The sequence below is a fragment of the Ambystoma mexicanum genome, chromosome 8, assembly GCF_040938575.1.
Source record: "Ambystoma mexicanum isolate Mex_15411 chromosome 8, UKY_AmexF1_1, whole genome shotgun sequence".
Lineage (NCBI taxonomy): Eukaryota > Metazoa > Chordata > Amphibia > Caudata > Ambystomatidae > Ambystoma > Ambystoma mexicanum.
Window position 1 is genome coordinate 405,542,971 of NC_090929.1, and position 27,849 is coordinate 405,570,819.

Consider the following 27,849-nt stretch of genomic DNA (forward strand, 5'->3'; position numbering starts at 1 on the left):
TTCTTTTTATGAAGGGTATTTGAGTGGAAGGGGTACTAGAAAGAAGAGAGCGGACCAGATATAGCAGGCCTCTGGCAAGCATATTTTAAGGTCTGCTCATTTTACACAAAAAATAGTAGATTTTTTGTAAGGGCTCGAGATCTTGAGACAACAAACCAGCAATCACGATGCCCTGGTCCTCACCTGGAAACTGAAAAGTATACAACCTACTTTAAATCAGGCGAGGATACAAATGAAGACCAATCAAGGAGGAAATCAACTAAAAATAACACAAAAAGATCTGCTCTCGATTAATGATCAATATCTTGAGATGCGTGATGCCCAGAAACTTGGACTATGTTACTCTGCTCTGCTTGCAAGTTACCAGGTGGTAAAAACGGGACTTAGACGACCTATCCTTGCAACCTACGCATCAATTCAGCGCCAGTGTAGTTGAGCAGCGTAAATGTCTTCAAGCAGATATCAAACAGATAAAGAAATCCTGCAGTAATTCCGTGAAAGCTGTTCTGAAAAAAAGAAACCAGCAATTTAAGAATTGGCTGATCAGCTTTAAAATGCAGTGTGTTTCAGAGCAGGTAGAATTAATGCTCAAAGCTATCAGTGATACTAATGCCAAGTACACATGGGCAATAATTAACCAGACAATGCTCAACCAACATACACAGATGAGTAGCAGGGTCTCCGAACAATGCTGGGTTGACCACTACTCTAAAGTCTTTGCTAAAGCGGTGGGAAAAATTGACAAAAAGGCAAAAACGCCAATAGCATGGAGCTTTTGCTTCAACGATGATGAAATCAAAGAAGCCATTACTAAGTTAAAACACTAAAATGCAGCAGGACCAATCGGGCTCACAAATAGCATATTGAAAGCAGATCCAGAAAATTGGACCATATGTATCACCTCACTAGTCAACCATATTATCAGCACCGGTGAGTTACCAACGTCATGGGCAACAGCAAATCGTTGTCCCCATTTTTTTGTATTGTATTTAGCGTTTATTCGACAGAGTGAGCCAACCAAAACTATGGGCTAAACTTCATACATGGGGCTGTCCACCAGAACTGTTACAAGCTATCAAGGCCTTCCATACTAATACAACGATGCGTATTAGATTGAATAATGAAGGTGAATTATCAAGCGAAATCAAGATAGAGAGAGGCGTAAAGCAAGGATGTCCACTGGCCGCAACACTATTCAATTATATTCAGCAGATCTGTCAAAAGCAATTGAAGCAGAAAACACATAGAAGATCTGGAATATGATTGATGTAAGGTTTTGGAAAACAATTTTGAAACTACCAGGAGGTCTACTGGTTGCTACCCTTAGAGCGGAATTAGGGCTACAATCTCTCCAATCAATAATTGTCTGGAAATCGCTATCTTTCCTATGGAAATTCATTGTAGCTGGTGCAGCAACTCCATACCGACTACTAAGATCTGCGGAAAATGGTCCCTATCATTGGCTGTTAAAAAAGTGGCAAAAAAAATGCATGCTCCACCTCCTCCACTTGGACACTAGACTCACTGATGTCCAATCCTTATGCTGTTAAACAGAAACAAAAAAAAACTAGACTGGATAGAAACTCAAGAACAGAGAGCCCAGTATAAATCCATGTTAGATTTGGCACATGAATCACGCTTGCTAAACTCCACCTTGAATTACCTATGGAAATTTCCGAGTTGATATCACCAAAATCAGTTCTACGTTTGAGACTAAATCTATATGCAATGAAAGGAATGTTTATTTGCCAAGAAAAGGCTAAACTCCCATGATGCCATACGTCGATTTTGCAAACTTCTAGAGAATGTTGAAACAATCAAACATCTGATAACAGGGTGCCCCACTGACGACTGCAGAAAGAACAACTTTTCTTGCAGACCACGTCATAAATGCAAAAACCCTGTCAGTAGACGAATGGTGGAGTATGTTTCTGTGAAGGAGTACATTTTTTATATAACATTTTCGACAAAGATTTTGTGAACTCAATTTGTGACTAGGACACTCGGTATGCTGCTAGCTCGCAAACAAGATTGGATGAATAAGCATGCTATGTATCAATTAGTTATATAAGCAATGAATGTATTGATCTGTGTAATGAAAGCTGATATATGTGTAGAACGATGTGATACACTAAAACACAATAAAATAAAATTGAAAGGTTTTTCTGCATGTTTATAAATAACAATTTCACAAGCCTGTGTTAAGGACATATTTAAAGCTTTAAAATACAAAAGACAAACCCAGATGAAATCTTTTTAATCACATCATTTAATATTCTGGTACTTGTTACTTCCCTTGCTGATGGAGACAATGAAGTTTGAATAATTTCCATTTTGCATAAAATGCTTCTATAACATTTTGTTTTTAAAAATGGTCATGTTTGGTTAAGTGACTTGTGTAACTTCGAAGTCAGCTCTATATAATTGTATTATTTTAGTTAAAGATAAGAACTGGAAAAGAAAGTGATAAAGTGCAGAAATTCGAGAGTGGGCGTAAATTTCAGCTTCACCTCTTAACAAATGTGTGATGCTGGAGGAAATGGTAGACCAGTCTGTCAATTTGGACCATACGTTATGCATACTGGGTTGAGTACTTAAAATCAATCTATTGAAATGTAAATTAATCCACATAGGGATGTTGCTGGCCAAGCGTGCCTTTTTGATGTGATGGAAGGGTAAGGCACCCCTACGGTTGAAGACTGGGTGAGAGATATGATATGGGCTAATTAAATGCTACTTGTTTATCATTCTGATTGCAGTACGAATGAAGAGGGTAATGGCACTGAAAGGGAGCACCCATGCTTATTCTTATCACTGCAAGGCAACATTCAAGATATGGGTTGTGATTGTGCAGAGGGTGCCATGACCAGATATTCTAGATCTCTTAATTCTTTTGGTTTGGTGCAGGGGAGCCCCAAAGGTCTCTGTGCCACAGGCCCCAAAAGTGCTAACGATGGCCCTGCAAAGGTGGTTCCCCGCACCCTGCATCACAAACGAGTGCCTGCAGGGACTGACAGGCCTGACTTTGAAGCATCATGGACGACGAAGATGGCGCAGTGAAGAGAAGGTGTTTGTGTATGCGTGTATGTGTGTATGTATGTGTGTGTATGTATCTGCAGTGTGAGGCCTGGAGCCCTAAATCAGGGTTTGGGAAGTGACACCTACTGATTAAAATTAATTAAATCCTGCTTATGTGGCAGGGGATGAGCCCAGTATGGGGGAGTTCAGGTGAAACACCCCGAAATCACATTTTGCTGCCCATTGAAGGCTGAACCAAAATTGGCCAAATAAACACAGCGTTTTGTTACGTGGACTTCAACGGGCAGCATTCAGACATAGAACTGACTTATTTACTACAAGATTCTGAGGTCCCCTAACCGAGTGTACAGTCACATTCATTGCTTCAAAGCTGCACATCAATAATGAGTGAGCACTCAGATCAGTATGAAGAATAGATAGATTACAGTATATACTGGTCAAAGGTTGAGTTGCAGAAATATAATCCAACATGGCAGATGAAGTACCTCTATGCTAAGTAGGCCTTGAGGGTATATCGCGAGCCACATTACCATTCAACATCTGCAACCTCCAACCCTTTAAAATGGACATAATTGATTGACCTCTTGCCACAGAATCAGAATTCCTTGTCAAAATAATTCCATCGTCAAAAGAGGATACAGATGATTCCAAACAAGCACAATTTAAATCTCCAGCTATTATTATTTTGCTTTGGTTCTTTCTATCAAACCAACCCGCCAGTATGACAGACAAAATGGGTAGAGAGCTTGAAGTGCTCTCCACCCCTGGGTTCCAATATGCAATGATCAACAATACATTTCCAAACACCCTTCTGTCCAATTTTTGGAACCCGGACAGTATGTCCCCTAAAATCCACATGAATTAGTTGTGCCAGGGTCCACGTGTAACTGCAATTATTTTTGATGACAATGAACAGTCCCCCATGTGGGCATCCTCTTATGCATGCCCTTTTGAGCATGCTGAATAAATATCATATAGCCATCCATGATCAGGGCCTCCAACAGCCACACTTCCTGTAGCATAACTATATGCTGGGTTAGGTATTTTAATCCGCTACATTATTTTCCAAATATATGAGAGTGGACACTTGTATTCCATGACAAATAATTGGGCTTCTCAGCCCTAAAGATGTTTCTTGGGGAACACTTCCTTATTAACGTCACAGTTCAGAATTAAAGGTAATCATGACCAATCGGGGAACCTTTATCGTTTGCTCATTTCCCTGGAGGTTGACCTCTCTACTGGCAGACATTCCAGCCACACACGAAATAATTAAATTGCCCCTCAGATAACATGTTCCTTTCATGTATGAGTTTGAGGAACACCCTCTGTCCATACACACATCCAAGGTCCTAGATAATACACTCTTCTAAAATAGAAGCTATTTGCATCCTAAAGAGAGGACTATGTTACCTTCTACTAATAATAATTCCTAGATTACTGCACAATGAATATTCAAAAATCCAAAGTCCGCCTTAACATCTTTGAAAAACTCCACAAAATCAATATCATTGGAAACAATAATTTTCAAACATGGAATGTTGTACAGCAAGGCCATAACATTTTACCTATCGTGAGAAAATCGGAGGTGAATTCTGTCCCAAGATAAATTCAAGGCCCAAATGCTTATTTTCATCCACAGAAATTGAGAACCTTTTTCAGGACTGCCTCCCCAGTTCTGTTACCAGATTTTGGACAAGTTCCCTTTAAACAACCTTGTACAGGGTCTCTTTAACAGATGATAACCCATGACCTGTGGATAAACTGTGGGCATTATCACTGCCTTCACAGCTCAGGGAGATTTATTTAATTTTGGGCAGAACTGGCAAAGGCAGGCAGGTCAGCTGCCACAGTCTTCTCCAGATCCATTTCAGCACATTCAGCTGGAAGAGACAAGAAAAGTAAGATGGACCCTCCATTTCTCTTTATAGGAACTGTGTTGGACACCTTCTTTTTTTTCTTTGTTTTTAAAGTTATTTGTTCAGTAGCTCCTCAGAAGATGAGCTGACGGAGGGAGGTTCCTGGGATTCCATATGATCAAAGCTGACGTGATCTTTTGGACAGGATAAGGACCGCAGACATGTTTTTGGATCCCTATTATTTGAGGCAACACATTTGTTTTTGATTATGGAATTATTTTTGCTGTCTATTGTCCAATACACCCTCCTTTTTGTGTTTTTCCCTGACTCTTATTGGGCACGGGCTGGCTACAAACCTCAATGATCATTCTCATCCTCTAATTGGGGGTCTAACGTAGATACATTATATATGGTTTCAACTCATACTAGATCATTCTCCAAATGCGTTCAATTGAATAATCGCAGTGGGTAAGAGAGTGGATTTGTCCAAAATGAATCAGCTCTCATAATCAACACTGTCGAATCGCCTCCATTTACACCCGCTCACAACTGTTAAAGCGCTCACAACAGCAGAGTGTCACAACAATTCAAGCAAGGGTCCACCCAACTAATTTCAGAACACAATGAAGCGCAGTGTCTCCTGCTACCAACTGCACTTAGCGTGCACTTGGTGCATTCAATCCATGTGCAGGGAGAGTTTTTATAGCCTCTGGCCCACAGCAGAGTATCACGGCAAGCAAACTAACATTCAGCCAAATTCATTTCTTAATGAGGTGAAAGGCAGAGTGCTACCTACACTTAGCATGCAATTCTGCGCACACACACTGTGCACATGGTGAGTTTTTATAACCCCTCCTCCTTCACCGCACAGTATCAGGGCAATCCAACCAACGATCAGCCCAATTAATTTCAGAACACAGTGAAAGGCAGCATCTCCTGCTACCAACTGCACTTAGCGTGCACTTCCTGCTTCAGGTGTTTTCCACCCACATCTCGCTTTTCTTCTTCAAAGCTTTCCACTCTCCCTCTTCTCTCACTCCTGCTTCTCCATCGCTCCTCTCCTCCTGCTCGCTCTCTCACTCTCTCTTCCTCTATTCTTCCCTCCTTGCCACTCCAAAAGGCCACGACTTTGGTCAATAGAACACTCATGCTCAACTTAAAGCTCTGTAGCCCTCATTACGAGGTTGGTGGTAACCCTCCTGGGCTACTGGCGGGTTGCAGCCAATCCTGTAACACCAATTCCGCCACCTGACATCGCCAGCCACTGGGATGTCACAAGTAACGGAGGAACAGTAAATCCCCATTCCCATGGAGTCCTACAGGTCTCCATGGGAATGGGGACACTGAAGTACATCACCGTAGCTAACAGTGCCGGTGCTTCAGTGAGAGACATACTGGTAGAGGCCTAATTTCTCAGCAGGTCAGTCCCCTACTGGCATTCTCTGAGTATGGCGATCCAGAAAGGGTGCTACCAGCACCCTTGTTTCTGGACCGCCATACCCGTAATGAGGCCCAGAGTGTGCTTTATACAATGGACCGCAGTCCAGGGGCAGACTGACCAGTCGGAATTTTGGCACGGGCCGATTGAGATCTCAATGTGTGTCCCACGGCTGTCGGGATAGCACCCACTGTGCCCAGCAGTGATCTGCTCTCCTCTCACATACTAACAACACACATTATCCAGTCCTCGTTCTCTGCCCTGCCCCGGCCGCCACCTTGGCACCCAAGTGGCCCACCAGGCATTGAAAGCAGGTCATTTGGCCTTCTGTATTTTAGTTTGGCTTCCTTTGGAATTTGCATTCAAAAGGAAGCAAGTGCCTAGCAAAGTGCTGGATGACTGGGTCTGGCAGGCACCAGGGCGTGGCACTGGCAGGGCCGGCATGAGGAGGTGAGGCACCACCTGACCCTGACCGGATCTGGGCTGGTGTTGGCACGCCCTGCTCAGTGTACACACAGAACTGCTGCAGGCCTTTGCCAATGCAGACAGGAGGCCGCTCACCCCATCCCGACTGTGAGCAGCCAGCCAGGCAGCCAGGTGGCCAGGCCAGGAGCAGCACCAGACAGTAGCCAGCCACTGAAGTAAGGACAAGCAGAGGTCAATGGATGGTATTGGTACCGTACCAATGTGGATGGTAGTGGTACTCAACTCAACTTAGTAGAGTAGTACTAGTCATTGTACTAGTTACCTAAGCCGGCGCCGGTGGCAGGCCCAGCCATCTGAAGTCTAGAGAGATCATGGCCACTGGCCAGGGGGCCGCGGACCTCCACCGGTCAGGTGGCCACCACTGCACGGGTGCACCCATGCCCCACACTGGAAGTCTGACTCTGCCAGGCCAGGGGAGGAGTGTGTACAGTGGAACAGGGCAGGCTGCAATGGCCCTTGGGAGTTAGGAGTGAGAGGCAAGCCTAATGCAGCATCTATGCAAAAAGGCCCAGGTAGAAACCGCGTAGTTTGACTGTCTGATGTATTTACTGGGCTGTTAGTCCGTTGGACCGCTCGCTCTGTGCCAGTAAATCTAAAAATATACTTATTTGCTCAAAATGCGCCTTTATTAAGTTAACTGAATAAACAAGAAAATAAATCCCAGCACCTGATAGCCGTGTGTATGACTGAAATTACATACCAAGCGGTCAAATTACCCAACGTACACATACGTCAATGGAACATGACATCATGAAAACAGCCTTTTTAACAGAGTGGAATATCCCAATAGCAATCTATGGGGGTCATCACGAGTTTGGAGGCAGCCATGGCGCTACTAGCGCCATGGCTGCCTCCAAACCCGGGTCCGGGTCCGGTGTGGTTGAATGGGGACTTACCGGGACATTTTGACCTGTGCGAACCCGGTAAGTCCCCATTCAACCAACCATTCCCCATTCCCATTTGAGCCCCCATAGGGCTCAATGGGAATGGGGAAGGTGCTAATTACGGGCCCGCAAATAGCGGGCCTGTTATTAGCGCCCTGGTCCCTTAGCGGGACCCGCAAAGGACGTGTGGTCAGACCACACATCCTTTGCGGGTCCCGCTAAGGGAACTCAGAATTGGCCGTTAAGGGTTTACCAGCACCGGGTTCCTTACCGGTGACCATTAACCCTTAACGCCCAACTCGGAATGAGGCCCTATATCTGAGACCCCATTTCCTTATCTAGTTACACAACAGTTGTATAACATTTCTAACAGTGTATACTCTAAAGTGCACACATGGCAGCGTTCAATTATTCATTTGATCTGATACATCTACTACACTGCTTGTTTATATATATTTTAAGAAATCATGCTCTTGTTTCTTTTTGAAAACAATTAAGTTCCTTTGTGTGGCTGGCAGCTTCCCATTTCTGTAACCCTGTACGATTTTGCAGAACATGGAACGTTGCTTTTCTTCCATTACACCACGCCAAAAGATTAAATGTATACTTACTGTTGCGCTTACTCGACAGCAACTCTGGGCACAAAATTCAATAGTTGGCATTAAATTCAAACCAAATAATTCATCCATATAACCCACAACCTCTATCCAAAATCCCGCAACCTTCACGCAGCCCCACAATATGTGTACAAAGTCTACAAGTACACACTTATATCGCCATCATTTGGGGGCTCCAGCTTGCCTATTTTCTTTAATGTACATGTGTGATCTATGCTCCCGTTAAGCATTTATAATGACATAATATGAAAAGACTATTCCTAGAGGAAAATCAACTAAGAGCACAGGCCCCTTTCCAGGGTCCAGCCCAGGCCAGCATCAGCTCTCTGAAGTCAATTTCCTGACGCACAACGACACACTGCAAGGAGCCACCTTGGAATGTCACCATACAACTCTGAACAGGCCCATAATTCCCCTTTTCTCCGGTGGCTGGTATTCACCACACTGCGGGGTTAGCCCGAAGCATAAAAACATAAATCTTCGGTGGGGAATTCCCCTTGTCCACCATAAATAGATGAGCCCCTAATTTCACCCCTCTGATGCTTTGAACATGGGCTCTAGATTTGGGTAATGCCGCATCCACGCTGTACATATTCAGAAGACTGTTGGAGGTTAACCACACACTGAACTAGTGTCAGCCATTGGCCTTGCTAATGAAAAGCATTCAAAATTCCAGAAACATACCCTGTGTTCTTTCCTTAATAGCACCCTGGCAGGGGCAGCTAACAATCAGATGGCTAAGAACACAGGCCGAAACCTATAATCTCTGCCTGCATTCTAAGCCACCTGATGGCTAGCTCCCCCGTCGCCATCTTCCCCCCCACTCGCCATCCCTTTTTTGTTTGTTTTTCCACCCTTCCCACCCCCCACTTACCTTATTTCTGCAGCAGCGAGTCCCGCCGCCACAGCCGCTACTTCTTCTCCACTCCCTCTGGCCGCCATGGAAAGGGAAGAGGTGCTCCGTACGGAGCACCGCCTTTTTTGCATGGCGGCCATCTTGGGAAAGTTTTTTCCTTCATTTAGCGGGACGTGCGCGGTGTTGCGTTGAATGACTGAAAGAGCTTTTTTTAAGCACCCTCGGTTACCGCTTTGGCAACCCGGGGTGCTAATAGCCTTAATCCCCTGTTCCGAGGGCTGGAATGGGGGATTAACGCCATATTGTTTCATAGTATTACTAAGGATGTTAATAGGACTCGCCCACCCCATGCTGAGATTAATTCGAGAGGACACACTGGTCAGGTTATTCTGAACTTTCAAGTCATGGGGTCGAAAAGGTCAGGTGATACTGCACATCTAATGAGGACTCTAGTCTGCCCCGTGCAGGCGTAGCCTCCCCCTGCGCAGATTCATGGTGCACGGTCTGCGTAAATGGTATTGGGAAAAACACACTACACAAATATTCTCCTCTAGATGGAGGAGATGGGTGAATCTCCACGGCATGGGTGCGGCCACGCTGCACTGTTTGGAAGTTCGACTCTGCCGGGCCGGTGGGGTGTGTGTGTGTGTGCAGCGGAGCAGGCCAGGCCGCACCAGCCTCGGGAGTGAGAGAGGCGAGCTTAATGCAGGTATGCACAAAGGCCCAGGACCTCTTAGTCTGATGTATTTACTGGGCTGTTGCTGGCAGTGGCATTACAAGGCATGGTGCTGGAACAGTAAATCATTCAGTATTAAATGATTTGTCTCTGCAATGTAGGGCAGATTGGGAGAGAGCAGATCTAATCTCTGAGACATTTTGGCTTCAGATGCACTGAGCTGTGTAATCAGTGTTTCTTCTTCCTCAGGCTAGACCGAGCCAGCCTGCTGGATTTTTAATTTAATGTACTCTGTACTTAGCGGGACAAATGTATGTTTGCTTGAAAAATAGCCAATATTATAGTCTTTCCTTTCATGGTCTTTATATGGGAGTGTATTGAATTCTCTGTGAAATCGTATCTCTGTGGAGAGCAGTATTCCTAAGTGTTTTGGGAACACAAATATTCTCCCATAGGTAATGCTTTCAGCATCCCGGATTGCAATACCATTTTACTAAATGCTTTTTCAGGTATGCAGTGATTTTAACGAATTAAAAATAACGAATAATATTTTAATTCTAGTCAAAAAAATACTGCATTTTTTAAAATGTGTATATGGGGATTGGGGTAAGGGGTTAAAACAGGTGGGGAGGGGATTGGGATGGGATTATAAACAAAGGGAAATGGGGGGGGTGTGGGGAGGGCCCACATTTCTTTTTAAAAACTGTATTTTTTTCATTTAAAATATTTAGATAAAGTGTTTGTTATTATTCTATTAGTTAAAATCACATGTAACTGCTTTTTCATATGTTGTTGACTGTGATTATTTAAAAGTAAAGAGAGTTATAACCTCCTCTGTACACAGCACAGATGCAGTCAATCTGGGGCCCAAAACACCCTATCGAATTTCATATTAGTATAATGGGCCCCCTTTTTTACTATGTTATATTTTTGACAAGTGGGAACGCCCCCTGCTTCCGACCTTACTCCTGCCTTCCCATTTTTTATATGATTTTTTATATCAATTTAATATAAAATTGATATCAAAGATGATATCTATTTTATATCAAATGTATATTTCTTGATACAAAGTGTTTTTGTAGTTTGATGTGACATTGAGATGATTTGATACAAAGTGCATATAAAGTGTATATAAAAATGTGGGCTAGGCGTGCGCATGTGCGCTGCTGCCTGTTGGAGGTTGAAGTGAGTTGTGAGGAGATAGATTGCGAATGTTAGGGTTTTGTCATGGTGACATATTGATGACGCAGGAGTGAGTTTGGCATTGTATGTATCATTGATAAGCCCTTTAAAATATTTGATATTAATTATGGATTTGAATAATTTTATATTAGTTGTATATACAGTGGGCGTATATTGATAACAGTTTTTGTATAGATGTAATATGAAGCTAGGCAGAGTGTCATTTTATAACAGATTTAGATTTAATATACAAAGGAGGTTGTGTTTTTAAGTCACACCGTCATAATTTTTAAATGTAAAGGAGAGGTTTGAGCTATAAATAGGTATGGGAGGATTTTGGCATTTTAAAGTGAATACAAGCTGAATCAAATATATACATGTGAATATACATTTTTTTAAAATATTAGTCCAGATATGGAGCGCAGTATTGTCAAGTTGCCGGGGTATGCCTGAACATGAAACCATTGAAAATATAAACCGGCAAAGCGGAGCTATGGGTTTACAAAAACAGCTAAGAAGCATGGCCTGGGAATATATATTGTAGTAACATTATATTTGATAGAATGAAAATAAGGGGTTTTTTTTAAATGAAAAGTGAAGATCTAATTTTGGGGCTGCATAACACAGGCCTGTGCGGTTATAAACAAAATGACAGAATGCTGTGGCATTGGATTTTGCCATTTAAAAAACAGTGTTCACAAAAACACAGCTGCAGGCCCACAGGAAGACATGAAACCATTGAAAATATAGTCTGACAAAGCGTAGCTACGGTTTTAAAAACAGTTAAGTTGCCCACCCTGAAAATATATTATTTACTAACAGTTTGGTTTTAAAGAAAAAGATAAAGGACGCTTTCCACGTCTGAGACAAAAAAGTTGAAAGCTATTATTTGTGGCAGTGTAAAATGTAGTTGTATAGAGTGACACATTTTGCATATGTTAGCCAACCAAAAGGGTCTTTTAAAACATTTTTTAAGTGGAGATCTAATTTTAGGGATGCAAAAGACAGTCCTATTCAGGCATAGGTGGGCCAAGCCTGGTGCTGCTGCTGCCAGGGTCAGACGCAGCAGCAGAGATGGGGCTCTTTTCTGTAATGCTCACATCGGATTGATGCTTCAAATTCACAGATGATGACACAAGTCCATGTAGTCTGGCTCAGCTGAGTTCTGTTTTCAGGCAGCCAGCAGGATGATGCAATGCTGCAAACATGACTTGCAAAAACACTTGAACTGGGCTGTGTGTGCACACTGTGGTATCTCTGAGTGCCAATGTGTTATCTAGAATATATTTCTATACCAACATCAAAGCTTACTTACCCTTTTGTAATATGTGACCTACGTTACTAATGGACACATATTCATATTTGATTATTAACGTGTCGGCTATTGTGTGGTTAACGGTTTATAGCCATAATAGTTTTTTTTAAGGTCTCTAACTAGAGATATAATCCCATATATAGAGGAGAGAATGGTCCAAAGATATGGGAAGATAACAAAGGTGAATATGAAGTGTACTAAGGTATCTTTACAGTTATTTGAACATAGTTATTGGATTCAGCAATACCATTAGCAAAAAGAGGGATTTGTTAAGGAGGATTTTTCTAAGTTAGGATAACAAAAGTTTTCTTTTTGGAATAGATTTTGAAATTATGATCTTTGGTTTAGGGATTTGGGGAGAGGTAGGCTTGGTTAGGTTAAGGTGAATACAGGTAAAATACCTGCTATCATTCTCAGTTCAGCCCCGAGTTATAGTATGTTTAAGGTAAGTTTAGTTAATTATAATTTAACACATGCTTTGTTTTCGTTTATATTTTTACTTTTTTTTCTTTTTGTATCAGTATTTGGTTTCAGTTCTGCCAGTGACATTACTATAGCTATGGCAGTTCCAATGAAAGATATTATTGATTTTTTGCATATTGTGTCTTGGAACATAAATGGCTTAAATAACCCAATTAAAAGGAAAGAAATTGTGTGGCATTTAGAACATTTAAAACAGATATTCTTTTATTACAAGAGACGCATTTAACAGATGCAGAGGCTGCGAAGTTTGAGAGATGTTGGGCAGGCCAAATGTATCATTCCACTTACTCTTCAAACTAAAGAGGGGTCTCGACATTGTTTAAAGAGAACTTAGAGGGAACTATTACAGGATCTAAGACAGATAAGGAAAGTCGCTGGCTATCAGTTTAGATTCAAATCCAAGAGTTGGAGTTTACAATATGTAACATCTATGCGCTTAACATGAACATTGGGCCATTTTTTTTATGGATTGGGGCGCCTTTTAGTAGACATAGGGGGGAGACCTTGTTGGTGGGGGGTGATTTCAACCTGGTGCTGGACCCAGTTTTGGATACAAGCAGTCAGATTTTAAGAGATGGAAGAAAAAAAGATAGGGAAGCGTTGGAGTTGTTAATGCAGGATTTCGGAATGTCCGATGTTTGGAGATTGGAACATCTGACAGGGAAGGAGTATACTTTCCACTCTGGGGCTCATAATATCTATTCAGGAATTGACAATCTGATGGCCTCAGGGATAGTGACAGAACATTTTAAAAGTTGTGAGATTGAGAGTATCGTCGTTTCAGATCTTGCACCCATTAGATTAGAACTTTCACTTAATTATTAGTCAGGCAAAACAAGGATTTGGAGGATGAACACCACAGTTCTGAGAGATCAGGACCTGAGGAATATTTTAGTGAAGGAAGCAGAGGAATATATTAAAGCAAATCTGAATGGTCAAGTGGGAATTGATACTGTATGGGAGAGTTTTAAATGTATCATGTGAGGGGTGGCCATGAGAATTAAAAAGAGAAAAAGAATTAAAAAGAGAAAAAGGGACGTGTAAATGAGAGCACTAAACATCTCAATTAAACAATTAGTAAAGGAGCCGATGAGTTTGTAAAATAAAGGGAAACAGATGAGGTTAATGAGGTTGAAATATGATTTCAACAAAATTATAAGTGAAAGGGCAGAGTTTGCAATATTCAGGACAACATGTAGATATTATGAAGGAGGAGAGAAATGCGGGCAATTGCTGGTGCATTGTTTGAGCGTAAGAGAGGTGAACAGAGCAATTGGGGCAATAAAAGGGGATCAAGGGGTGACTAGGGATCCAAGAGCAATGAATTAGGTATTTAAACACTTCAATACAAATTGATATAGTGAACCCAAGAGAGTAGACACAGATGGGATGGACCAATTATTTTCAAGCTTGTGGATTAAAAGCTTTACAGAAGAAGAGAAAGACATACTAGATACAGAAGTAACTTTGGAAAATGTTAAGAAGGAGATTTGGAGCTTGATTTTAGGGAAACACCCAGGGCCGGATGGTCTACCAGCTGAGTTCTATCAAGCAATGCCAGAAAATGTCCTAACTCTACTGAGAGACATGTTTGCAAATTGGAAAAGAAATTGGTGTTTTACCGCCTACGCTTAGACACAATACAATATCCCTCACACTAAAACCAGATTGCCCGGAGCTGGAAAAAGGTAGTTATAGACCTATTAGTTTGATTAACTCAGACAGCAAAATACTATCCAAAATACTAGCGAAAAGATTGGAAAAGATTCTCCCGAGATTAATACATCCTAACCAAGCAGGTTTTATAAAGGGTAGAGTTTTGGCTTATAGAATGCAAAAGTTGTTACTTACCTTGGAAGAATCCCAAAAATTATTGGGTTTTCATCATCATTACTTTGTTTGTTTTTGCAGGCAAGGCGTTGTTCAAGTATCCACTCCAGGCAGCCAGACAAGCCCATCACTGTGAGTAAGTAACCACTAGTAACTGTATATCTCCAATGCAGTGTAATGTAAGGTAGTCCTGTATAGCACACTTCAGCCACTTTGGCGGCCTTCATTATGCACACCTTTTGTCACCCCCAGGACCACCATAGGTTCCAGTCCAGCCTATAAGCAGCAGTAACCAGGCAGAACTCATATCCTATTCCTCCACACCCATATCAGAGTTAGAGAATCAGTCGCTCTCATCTTTGAATCTGGACAATTTTTGTTATTGTGAATTTGCATCTAGGCTTGAAGTGTGCCAGGGCAAAAGAAAAACCTGTATTACACCTCTCTCAAAGGCCCTGTTGCTGAGCACACACTGGGGTGAAGGGTAGAATTATTTCACAAATGTCTCCTTTGTGTACATGCGGCAGGAATTCCCTTGCTATCCATCTATGTATTGCTGCATGCTCCTTTGTGTTTTTCACAATTTAATAAAAATGCAGCTTTACTTTTTGGCTGCAATTTTTTTATGAGACAGTCAGACCATAACACAATGTCCAAGCCACTGACCAGGAGAAATAACATACATGCACCCAGTTCATTTACCATGTGATTGTGCTGGATTACTGTAAAACTCAGCATGTTATAGATTCAACTGGATGTTGTTCTCTTTTAATGGGAGGGAGGTTATGGTGAGTCCGGGATCAGTCAAATCTGAAAATGTTGACATTGATCTGATGAAAAGCACTTGTTTTTTCTTAATGAAATGCTAGTTGGGATGTTGGCAGCCAGGTTAATTAGACCTACTGTAATAAAGGCAGGAATACGTTGCCCATTTAAGGTTATTTTATTTTTTAGACGAGAAATGGATTCAAAAAAAGAAAGGGAGGAGCAGAAAATCTACGAGAAAAGTAGAAAAAGCAGATTGAAACAAAACAATTGAGGATCTGTTTACAGTTCAGACTATCAAAATGTCACGTGGGATTGCAGCGATAACAGTGGAGATGGGTGACCAGGCATCTTCTTCAGGTACATGTGTTAAACCTGGTTCTTCACTGGAGCCATCAACAAGAGCTCAAGATGTGAGAAGAGAGGAAGTGACAGAAGCCAGAGTCTCTGCAGTTATTGGGGACATCTCAACAGAGGCTGATGCAGCTGCAACTAAACTGTCTGAAATAATTGAAGATGCCCCCATAGAGGGATTGGTAAAAACTAGTCGGTTCAAAAGGACGAAGAACTTTCCACCAGAGGAAGTGGCATGTAGTGTTACTAGTCTGTCAGAAATATTGGAAGATGGCCGCACCACAGAAGAAGTGGCAGAAATCAGACTGCCACAAAGAAACAAGTACATGCCCCTCTCCGAGGGAAAGGGAATCAGCGATACCAGTTTGCCACAAATAAATGAAAATTCCGAAACAGAGCAAAAGGCAGATACCAGCCAGTTAAAAAGAACAAAGGATATCCAAGAGGAAGTGGCAGCCATTCTCTTACAACCCAATGAAGATGCATGCACATAGGAAGTGGCAGAAACAAGTGTGTCAGAAAGAATTGAGAACATCCCTTTAGAGGAAGTCTTAGGTGGTGGTGGTAACAGTCTGTCACAAACAATTGAAGATTCCCCCAAGGGGGAAGTGGCAAAAACCTGTGTGTCTGAAAGAATTGAGGCCATCCCTTTAGAGGAAGTGGCAGGTGGGCGTGGTACCAGTCTGTCACAAACAATTGAAGATTCTCCGTATGCTTTACTAAATACGTAAGACTCTGGGAACTGAGGTGTGGAGCAAAGACAACGGAAAGATGATCCACAGGTATATGATAAGATATGATATTTTATTTATATTGCACCTATACAAAGGTGTTTCAAGTCGCGGCCGGCGAGGGCAGGCAACAGGAGGGAATTAGACAGTGATCTTACTAAGCCCAGTGACATTGATATCGCCAACTATGTCAGACTATTTTTTTCAACGTCCAAAATCAGATCAACTGTACCATTTCTTTCACCACCATCCAACACCATCCAATTCAACTTCCCAAACAAACACATTTAAGCAGAGTTAGCATTTCGGAGGAAAGATGGGAATAAATGGCATTGGTTAAGTTACTCTGAAATACAAAAGGCCACAGTTTGTTTGGCATTTACTAAATGTGGAGAGAGGGGTACTTTCATCCGTGGGATTAAAAACGGTAGGCATATTTACCAGCGTATTATAGAACATGAGGCAAACCAAGGTCATCAGAGGTGCACAGATTCACATTTGATTACCTTTTCTGGGGTCAACATAAGAGGTCTGCTCTTCCACTGAGAGAAATTAGCTCGAAGTGAACAAATCAGTAAAACGAGAGACATATTGGAGCTCATTATTGATGTTGTAAAAGTCATTGGGAAAAGGGGGCTCAGTTTTCGAGGGAAATCAGAGTCCATGTTTGAGCTGGATATTGAAGAGCTGGATCATGGCAACTTCCTTGAAATCCTCCTGCTCCTAAGTATATATGACCCACCTTTCAAGGAACATATTTAAGCCATTCAATTCAAATATAAAAGAAAACTGGGCAAGGACAGGGTGCTTCTGTGACCTTCATGTGAAATACCGCAGTTGGGTATGTGATTGAAGCCATTTCCAAACTAATTAAAATGGTAGTCAGTCAAGAAATAAAGGAAGCAGTACTATTTTCAATTCAGATAGACTCAACCCAAGATGTCTTACAGATCAGTGCTTTATAATTATCAGATATGTTACAGACACTGGGCATGAATGCCTTCCAGCAGTAGTCAACGGCACTTTGTCTACTGGAAAGTGTCTGTTTGTGTTGGTGCAGAGTGTTATTAAAGATAATGGTCTTGACCTAAGCAAGTGCATTGGAAATTCAAGCGATGGTGCATCCAATATGCAGGGCCAGTACAATGGTCTCATATCCTGGCTCAGCAAGGAATTCCCTGGTCAAATACATGTTTGGTGTTATGCACATGTAGTAAATCTTGTACTTCTAGAAGTGATGCATGCATCAAATGAAACCAGAATCCACGTCTTTGTTTGGCATATTAAACTACTATGCTGTCTTTTTCCAGGACTCCTACAAAAGGATGGATGTGTGGCGTGAGGTGTCTGTGGAAGGCCGGACAGTCTAAATAATAGGAGAAACAAGGTGGTGGTCAAAGGATTCAACACCACAGAAAGTTTTTGGGTCCTTTAATAACCCAGACAAAGCAATGTTCTTTGATGTGGTTGTAGCACTCAATCATTTTGGCTCAAATACAGATGAATTCAATTCCAACATATGTTACCACGATTTACATTTTGCTGAGGCTTTCTGCAAATTCTAAACAGTGCTCACAACCCAGTTATATCTTTCAGTATTTCATTCAGCAAACCCATTATCTAATAACCTACAGACAAGTGGAATGGACATCCTCCAGGCACAACGAATGGTCTCAGACACTGCAATAGCGTTTGCTGCAGAGGCAAGAAATGTTGATTCCATATACTGTGCAGCAGAAAAATGTGCAGAATTGGCTAATGTGGGCTTGGGAGATAGAGGCTATGATAAAGGGGTGGAAACTGCATTTCCAGATGGAGGGTGTCCCACAAAAAGAGGATGCTAGGAATGACTGCAAGGCTTGAGTGATCACCATGGATAAAGTCTGGTTCGGATTTAGTGTACATCATGGCATTATGGACAACATTATTCAAATCCTAAGTAGTCATTTTAAAACCCACTCATCTCTTACTGCATATATATAATGCCTGGATCCAAAATATTTAGATGAAAGTCTACCCGACAATGGTCTCCGAAATATTTGTTCCTTGCTTGAAAAACTGTATGACTGCATAACGGTACAGGGGTTGAGGGAAGAACTCTTGCACTTTGCAGCCAAGTGGTCTAAACTGAGGGGAAAACCTCCAGAAAAGTATGCCTTTGAAGACCTATACAGTGAAGATCCAGCACTACAAGAATAATTTGGAGATCAACCGAAACATTTAGTACAGAAATGCAATACATGCCGTAACGGTGCAGTATTTTACTACTCAGTTCTAAAAAAGTATAAACTTTTCAGTAGTGCTTACCGGCAATTGTATTTGGCATACAAGTTAATTTTGACCTTATCTTGTACACAAGTAGCATGCAAAAGAAGTTTTTCGAAACATAACAATATTAAAACTCGCCTAAGAAACCACCTCAACCAGGACAACCTCAAAGCCTTTATGCTCATGTCTCTGCAAAATGCAAACTGCGAACATAATCGACCTAAATGCACAAAAAAGTTCATTCTTGAAGGAACTCTTAATTGAATGATTTTCTTGATTTCCAGGAAGAGTTTTGTGACAGCTTCTCTATGCATGCAAAAATGTTCTTAGATTGTATGGTCAAACCACATTCCTTGAAGGCAAACAGCATAATGTGTCTTTGAAAGTAAAACAGTAAATTTGAGTTTGGATACGTCGCCAACTAACATCTTAAAAACGTACTGCATGGAATCTGCAAGATTCACATTTGACCATCGTCACTTCAAACACTACAACCTGAAAGACTTATTTCAGTTGAAATGCAAAATACATGTACTCTGAAACCAAGATTCGCCCAATCACAGACCAAAGTAACTTAGTGACACAGAACTTAGAATCATGAAGTTTTTGTTTCTGAGAAGATGGTACCCTTCATCAAGACGGTGTTGACATGTCTGTACTGTCATCCCCAGGGACAATATATGAATCATTCAGCTCTACACCTTTGTGTATCATCAGATTTTTAGTCCAGCTACATGACTTTCAACAGAAAAAAACTTTCCACAGAACTGTAAGTATGCAAACTTAGTTTTTTTAATGCGTTTTGTTGTAATGCAATGTTTGAGCACAACTACAACTGGCAAGGTACTTTCCGGTATCATCATTGGGTCTTTATTACTTATTAAATGCAATTCTATTTACATTACTGGTGGAAACTTGTAGACATGCCTTGGTTCTGGTTCTGCAAAATAAGTATAGGATAGAGCTATCTGATGATGTTGTTGTCTTTTTAAAAAAAGAACAAAATAAATGTTATCACTGGTTTTCTCAAGCGTATACACAAAACATGACATGCAACAAACACCATAAACCCTCCATAACTTGCATTTTCTGTAAAGTTGTGAATTTACGTGATTCACAGATGAGGTTGTGAGGGCCACTTTTCTTGAGGGGAGGGGCAGGGCACTTTTTTTTAGGTGCCCGGGCCTATTTCTTGTCCCAGTCTGACCCTGCCGCATTCAGCAACAGAGCCAAAGAAGCTCAGCGTGGGGATTGAATTTCCAATTCCAAATGATGTCCTGCAGCTGTTCCCAGTTGAATCCCTGCACCAAAACCTTAAAAGGGTTGTCAACTATTTTATTTGCCCAAGCCCAGTTGTTAGCAACCATCCTTCTGCCAGCAGCTGACAGTCCACTGTCAAACACCACCTGCATATTTCCCCAAGCACTCTTCTCATAGCCACATGGGCACCTGTGGGCAAGTTGGTAAGTTTGAGTTCTCCATGCAGTGAAACATAGCTGTTTGGCTCTCCTGGGGTACAGGATCCTGGGTTCAATTGCCTGTAATTCTTCAAAGCTGGTAACTGGGTGACAAGTATGTTCTGGCAGTAAATCTTCAACAGAAAATAGTTTACTAAAAAGCAAACCTTTTCCATCAACATCCATTTACCTTCTCCAGGCCTACATGAAGTAGAGGGCAATGGTACCTGTGCACCATTGCTTTGCCACTACCATCTACAAACTCCAACCATGGGACTTCCCACAGAACCCACGGCAGATTGGCCCTTCTCAGTCAGTCGAAATGAATCATGTCAACCCCAATTCTGGTCAATAAAGGAATATGATTAGCAATGTGCTTAACATGTGTGTTTCTGTGGCATGTCCCTCCTTCCTCTGGCAATGCTCTTTAGGTGGCCCTGGATAATGGGCTGTCACACAAGCCCTTCTTATCAGGGCTAGACACCAGAATTGCTGGAAAGCCTTTTTTTCTGGATTTGTCAATCATGGGTGTGTTTCCTGAAACCAGTAGGAATGTCTACTCATAATGATAGGCCATGACCATTTCACCACTATTAACCCCACTCAGGAATATTTTTAAGAGGGCGTTTACATAGCCTGAAAGCATGGTTGATTGCATAATGCTTGATTTCTAAAGGCAGCGCCCTCACCTTTAACTTGACACACTGCTTGATCCTAATACGAAATGTTCTTAGAAGTGCTCAGCTCTTGCCAATTAAGTGTAAGGCAAAGATGACCTATGTCGTGGAGGAACTAGGTGTCCCTCACCTTTCCTGAAGTCAGAGCCTGATCGCAACTTTAGCAAGGCCTCCCACTTCATGCCACTTACAGCAATGAAGTGGGAATAGCACCCATCCCTATAACAGCAGATGGTCCTTCCCAAGGACACCCCGTCACTACCTACCCAATGTAGAACCACCCACAAAATACCATCACCCCTTTGGATACATGTATGGTACCTCTGTCTTCCCTTTCTCATGCCACATGCCTACCCACCATGCTTGTATAGGTAGGGCAGGCAGCGAACGAGACAGAAGCATGTGGTACCAGCCATTCGAAGTTGCCAAACATGGAAACTGGTTCAGGATGAATAAGTCAAGCAATGCTTGGGCACAAAAGCTCTTCAAACCACATACAGAAACAGCTGCAGTACAAACAAGGTGGGTATACCCAGAGGTGTGCATGAGGACATGGCATATCCTAGTGCAGTCATGCATTTCAGTGCAGCATTTGACAATGCAGAAGGGAAGCCGATGTGGGTGTAATGTATCAACCTACTTGAGCATTAATCAAACTCTTCTAGTCATAATTTTGGAGTTATATGTTTGTGTGTGAACCGTAATGAGGGTAGGACATATTGGCCACTGTAGTCAGAGACAAATTGCTACTGATGGACTCAAGCAGGACTGTGTCTTCACACATCCATTACTCACTCTTTCCTTGGCGACCTATCAGCATCAATTGACCAGTCATCCCTTTTCCACACACAGCAGCTGACAATTCATTGTTCTAATGATGTAGGCAGATGACAGACATTGGTGCCCTAATGGTCTTAACCTCCATTAGCATAAAAAGCAAGGGCAATGGCATGGGTGCATATTGAAGTACCAATGCAATGATGATACATTCAGATAAGACCAAAATACAATTTTGGGATCAACCAATCAAGTCAACTTGCCATGTGGCTGGTAGAAAGATTCAGCTGGTTAGGGGTCATCACTATTGGGACCTTATGCATAATGCTAGATTTGGAAGTAGTATGCATTTGGAAGCAGTGATCCCAAAGTCAGGTTGGATTTTGTGCCGACTTATACAATGCATGCCCCGCTTTTGCTGATGATCCGAACTACAGCCTATTGTGAAAAGGTTCAGTGTCACGGTTTGAGAAAACATCAGATATGAAAAGGTGCAGCTCGGATGTCAGCAGAGGAATCTGGGGATGGCAATATCTAGGCCACAGAGCTGGAAACGCAATTATCTAACCTACATGCATCAATCAAGGGTTTATTTTTAAAGTGTGTGATTAAATGTTATGTTTCAGGGATCCCAACCCCATCTACACTGGGTTTGGATAAAATATGTAGTCCTAAATCCACCATGGTTGGGCCCTGTCTTGTTAAAACACCCACTATAGAGTCTGTCAGAGAGCTTATGGGCCTTAGGGCGAGTGAAGGAGAGACTTCAAGGGCGTCTAATGCCCTCTTATGAGAAACTGGATTAAGCTGTTTGGAAGCCGTAGCATTTCAACCCTTACAGTATCCTACAGGTGTCTTCCACATGTGGCTCTCCAGATGTGTTTGACTACAATTCCCATAATCCCTCATCATTGCCTATGCCCGCTAAGACTGATGGGCGTTGTAGTCCAACCCGTCTGGAGAGCCAAACTTTTCAGCCCCCTGCAAAATGAAACGTTAGTCTGGCTATGGGTTCAGTTTTTTTGCAGATACCCATAGCTTCTGCTACCCCTGACTTCCACTTTGGTGCCACTGGCATTGCACCATTGTGTTTCTATTTCCATACATTTTCGAAGCAGTTGTCTGCGTGTGGCTGTGGCTATCCAGCTTTGCTCTGGTGCTCGCTGCAGGAGACCCCATTGTCTTGTCTTTTCTCCGTGCAGTTATCTGTGTTTGACAGATTGACACCAAGTCAAGGCGGCTGCCCGCTTGCCAGCTCTACAGAGATTAATTCCCTCCAAGCTGCATTCGTCATACTTTCCTTTCTGTTATGCCACTTCCCTGCGCTGAGGTGGGGTTTCGTGTTGCAGGGGAATGGATAATTGCCTCTCTTGTCTGTGCATGGACAACGTGTGTGCAGAGTTGAACATTAACATAATTAGCAGGGTCCCTCTCTGCCGGCTTGTGTACGCTGCAGCTTCCTCTCAAGTCTACATGATCTAGGTAGCACTTAGCACGGTACCCTGTGGCCCATCGAGCACTTACTAGGATGATAAAACACAAGAACCTCCAATTGTGTTGGATGTGACAACCTTGCATCAGTTCAAATAGTTTTAAAAATACAACAACCAGGGTACTTACTGAAGCACTGCAAGTTAACAATGCCTGCTGCAGCATGCCCTGTGTCCTCACTCTGCCTGGACGTTATGTGCACACATACTCTCTTTATGCAAGGAAAATTCATTGCAAATCCGTCCGTGCTTGCATGATTGAATGACACTTTTTGTTGAATATCTAACTTGCTACATACTCCGAGGAGATTAATGAGCTGCACACAGACCAGGATTCACATCTCCCCTCTCAGGAAATTTAATTGTTGCAGGGTCATGGTCCGGGCAGGGATGTTACTCATTCAGTGGCGTCGGGCCGATACTTGTTGCCTGCATCCTTCTAATAAAATTTGGCAGCGGGGGTCTGGGTCGGCGGCGCCACAGCAGTGGTGAAGGCATTTACATCTCACTCACCAACAGGCACTTCCCACCAGCAGTGAAGCTCCCCATCCTCTCCGCTAACTCTCGGGAGGAGTTGGAGCTTCCGTCAAAAAAAAAAGAAAAAACTTTAAAAAAAAATAATACAGGGGTCTCAAGCTAGACCACAGGGGTTGCGGCCACGGACCCAGGGGTCGCAGTTGCAACCTCTGGTGACCCCCAAATGACATCCCTGGTGGTGGTATATAACAGCAAGGGTTTGCCTAGATTATTTACCACGAAAACGACATTAAATGCATTCCACGCATGCAGTATTTTAGAAATGCCCAATGTCCTAAAAATGCATACCTTTTCCTATTGAAAAGATGGAAATGCATTTGGAGCAACAGTGCTTTGCATTACTCTACAGATCGATTAAGAAAAATGCACAGAAGGGTCCTTGCTGGCCCTTCTGTGGCTGGTGCATCTCCATGAAGAGAAGACGGTGTAAATGTGTGCATCTTTGATGTTCATATTTTTACCCCTTTAGGATGACTCTGCATCCTTTTGCTCTGTGCTGATTAATAAGTGAAAGCCATGCATGTTAACGCATACCTACACATTCTGGACAAAGGATTTCTAACAAGCTGGGGGAAAATTATTTACCTCTACCTTATGGGTTGGAGTAAAAATATGAGACGATTCAAGATTAGATATTTACTGCATGTGTTATTGCTGAAATACTGCATGAAATAAATACATAATTGTTCATAATGATCGTGGTCGGTAAAAAACATGAGGTATTCGCTCGGGCCTGTAACTATGGGCCTTGGGGCATTACCTGAAGCGGTAATACTCCCCGCCCCCAGCTCGGGGCTTATTGCTTAATTGTTAGATACTTTATGCTGGCAGGGGCCCCCATCTCAGAACATACTTTTACCCAAACCTCTGTAGTGGGGCACACAGGTCCCCCCATGGAAGGCAATGGATATCAGTATTGGTTTAGTCTCTTGGCCAGGGAGCACCACACTCTGTACAGTATACAAGTTGCCATTAATCCTTTTCAAGGGTGGTGTGACTGTTGTGCCATCCACACCTGTAAGAATGACAGTCTTTTACCTGCTATGGATGCTCCGAAGCCCTTCTGGCAGATGGTTAGATCAGCGCACACCTGGCAGCTGGGTGGCGACTCCAAGGCGCAGTATTTAGTTGAGATGCAGCTGCAAACTCTTTTATGGGTGGCATTGCATGACTGTGTCTCCATGAGGCCAGCATCTGGAAGGAAAGGAGCAGAGAGAGCACGTCAAAGACATAACAAGTCAGCGCAGAATCCATAGCATTAATAGAATACACCAAGGCTAAGGTTGAAAAGGTGCAAGATGCACCGCTGCAATATGATACCATCGTGCACTCCTTTCAGTTCACTTCCTATCAAAATGCTACGGCTGTTATGCGGGTCCCTGGCCTCAGATATGGGCAGCTTATTTGGCACTTGGTGCATTTTCCGCTTAATCCATCATCTACCACATCAGTTGCTGATTGCGTACAGAACAGACTGATTGTCTTCGGCTCAAATGAATCAAAAATGTTTTTAAAAGAGAACATGCAAAGGAAACATACAGCAGAAGCTACCTGCCTACATTGCACCTATTAATTCCTGCATCCATGCTTTAAAGGGGGGAAATCTCTCTCATGCTATTCATAGCGTGAATTTGTGTATCAATTCCTGGATTACAGTTTATGCTGGTAATATGCTTAGATGATGGGGAGAAGAGGTTTCAAACGCAAATTAGGTCAAACCAATGGCAATGTCTGTACAACAGGATGCAGAGGCTGATAAGGACTCATTGCAGCAGGGTTTAAATGTCAAGATCTATCCAATCAAATACAACTTGGCAATGTAAATTCAACTCCACACCTTCAGCCCCACCCTGAGGTGTACATTCTACATCGACTACCTATATCTAGAGGCCTAAATAATTGTAGCATGTCTTGAAATTATTCATCCTGACACAGATAGGTAGGAGAGATAAACCAGGCACGCTAAATATTAATTTTATAACCAATGTTGGGTAACAGCTAATTGCAAACATATAAATTACCACCAAATTCATTTGTGTTAATGTAGGCATATATCTTTTTTAAAATACATTTATTTTTTATGAGACAGTACATAGAATATACCCGTGTGACATAATTACAACAGAAGTGGATTGCATTGTATAGCATCCTGAAGAATATTCAATATTAAGACGAAGAACAGAAACATGTTGATGACAGCACGATGAATAATCATATAAACATAAAGAAAAATGCATAGATGTAAAAGAAAGAGTGTGCTATTGATAAGGTAAGTTGTTAAATGTGAAGACATAACTGCCGGCAGATGGACTTTGTAAAGAGTTCATAATTGGAACTATATATTATATGTAGGCACTTTTATGATGCTAGTCTAAAGGAATACATTTTACAGAGTTATGTGTGTGCTGTAATGTAAAGTTCCTAATAGTTTTTTTATTAAGTATAATAAGCATTTACTATAAAATGCTTAAATCAGCTATATAAGCTTTTTAGATTGGTTGGTGACACTTGGTGGAAGATGTAACAAAAGGTAGTACGCCTAGAGGGTATGACTACTTAGTTTGGTACTGAGTCTACCGTGATATTTAAATGTAATCTGGATGGTCAATACCCGTTACTGGAATTCCTCCATAGGAGCTATTACACTATATCTAAGGGCTATATCAACTTGGCTTTTCATTCTGAACTTACTCTCTTATGGTCAGAAAAATGGTGAAGACCTATCTCTTTCACAAATACCTTGTTCCTCCGGAACTGAACTCTACCTTTCCCATGATCCAAACCCCTCAAATTCTTACCTGCCTCCTCCCCTTTTTTCCAGAGAAGCAGGGGCGTTGCTAGGGGGGGCTAAGGGGGCTAAAGCCCCTGATCTTTTGGTTGTAGCCCCGGATAGAATCTCAGGAGCTACAGCCAAAAGACTAGCTAACCCCAGTCCCAACAGTTCCGACATCAGCGTAGCCCCGGGTCTTTTCCAGACCTAGCAACTCCCCTGCAGAGAAGCTATGTGACGAATTGGAGTACAAGGGTCAGTAGGGGTGAAATGGTCACTTAGCCCTCACATTTCTACAAACCAAAACACAACGCAATCATAAGGGTAAAACAGTGACAGTTAAGAGATATGCCCCCTTTGCATTGTGTGGTAACCTGGGCCGAGGTAACATGGGCCAAGCGAAGGCTAGGTTCTCAAGAGGTGTGTGAAGGTGAGCCAGCAGTGATCTCAACAACACAGTATCACAATCCAAAATAAAGGGAATGTCCAATCATGGTTCTATAAAAATATAAACTCTTTAATTACAGACCATCTGCACGTAGAACAATAGAAACATTGAACAAAAACCCATCCCAAAGGAAGAACAGAGACAGACTGGAGAAAGTAGCAATCTGAGCATGGTTCCAGGGGTGGTAGGTAAGGTACTACCATATACCATAAAAAGTATATATTAGTAGAAAGCAGGAGCGCCCATGATCTAAGCAGTCTCCAGGGATGTCATTTCACCAGAATGCCAGGGGCAGCGGAAGTGACATCACACAACCCTTGACCTCCGATCACATCACAGGAAGTGATGTCATTTGATCCCACCCTGAAGTGATATCGCAGGAAGCGATGCAACATGACCTTTCACCCCTTGACAAAATAGGAAGTGGCATCACATAGCATTGTTCCAAAGTACAGTGCGAAAAATATGGTTATGATATCACTATAATGCGATATAAAGTTCATACAAGAATGGATCGCCATATGTATCATTAATATCAGTGTGTATAGACCCATAATACCAAATTACTGTGAATGCAAGCAGACGTCCATGGCCAAATGATAATGATGTGTTATTATATAGCACTGACGCTTAAGCGCTCTATATAGAAAAAATATACATACAATTCACCCAACCTGTGTTGATACTCATTTATCGACCTCAAAAAGATGAAAGGCTGAGTTGAGGTGTTTAAGAACAGACTAAATCAGCGACTCACACCCTGAAGTGTGCCTGAAATAAACCTTCAATGAGTCTAGCAATTATTGTATAGAATTCCAGAAAGACACATTATTTCGTATTCTTATTCTTTTTTTATTTAGGGTCACTGCTGAAAGTGTTAGACTTGTGGAACCCCTATTTTTTTAAGAGG

General features: G+C 42.1%; 1 protein-coding gene across 1 annotated transcript in view; it reads right to left on the minus strand.

The window, feature by feature from the left end:
* LOC138471996 (tumor necrosis factor receptor superfamily member 1B-like) overlaps window positions 1–27,849 on the minus strand; it is a 340,373-nt gene that overhangs the window by 168,691 nt on the left and 143,833 nt on the right. Inside the window, exon 4 of the mRNA XM_069609902.1 lies at window positions 24,760–24,915. Within this exon, the coding sequence (XP_069466003.1) occupies window positions 24,760–24,915 (156 nt within the window). The remainder of the gene's footprint in view (window positions 1–24,759; window positions 24,916–27,849) is intronic.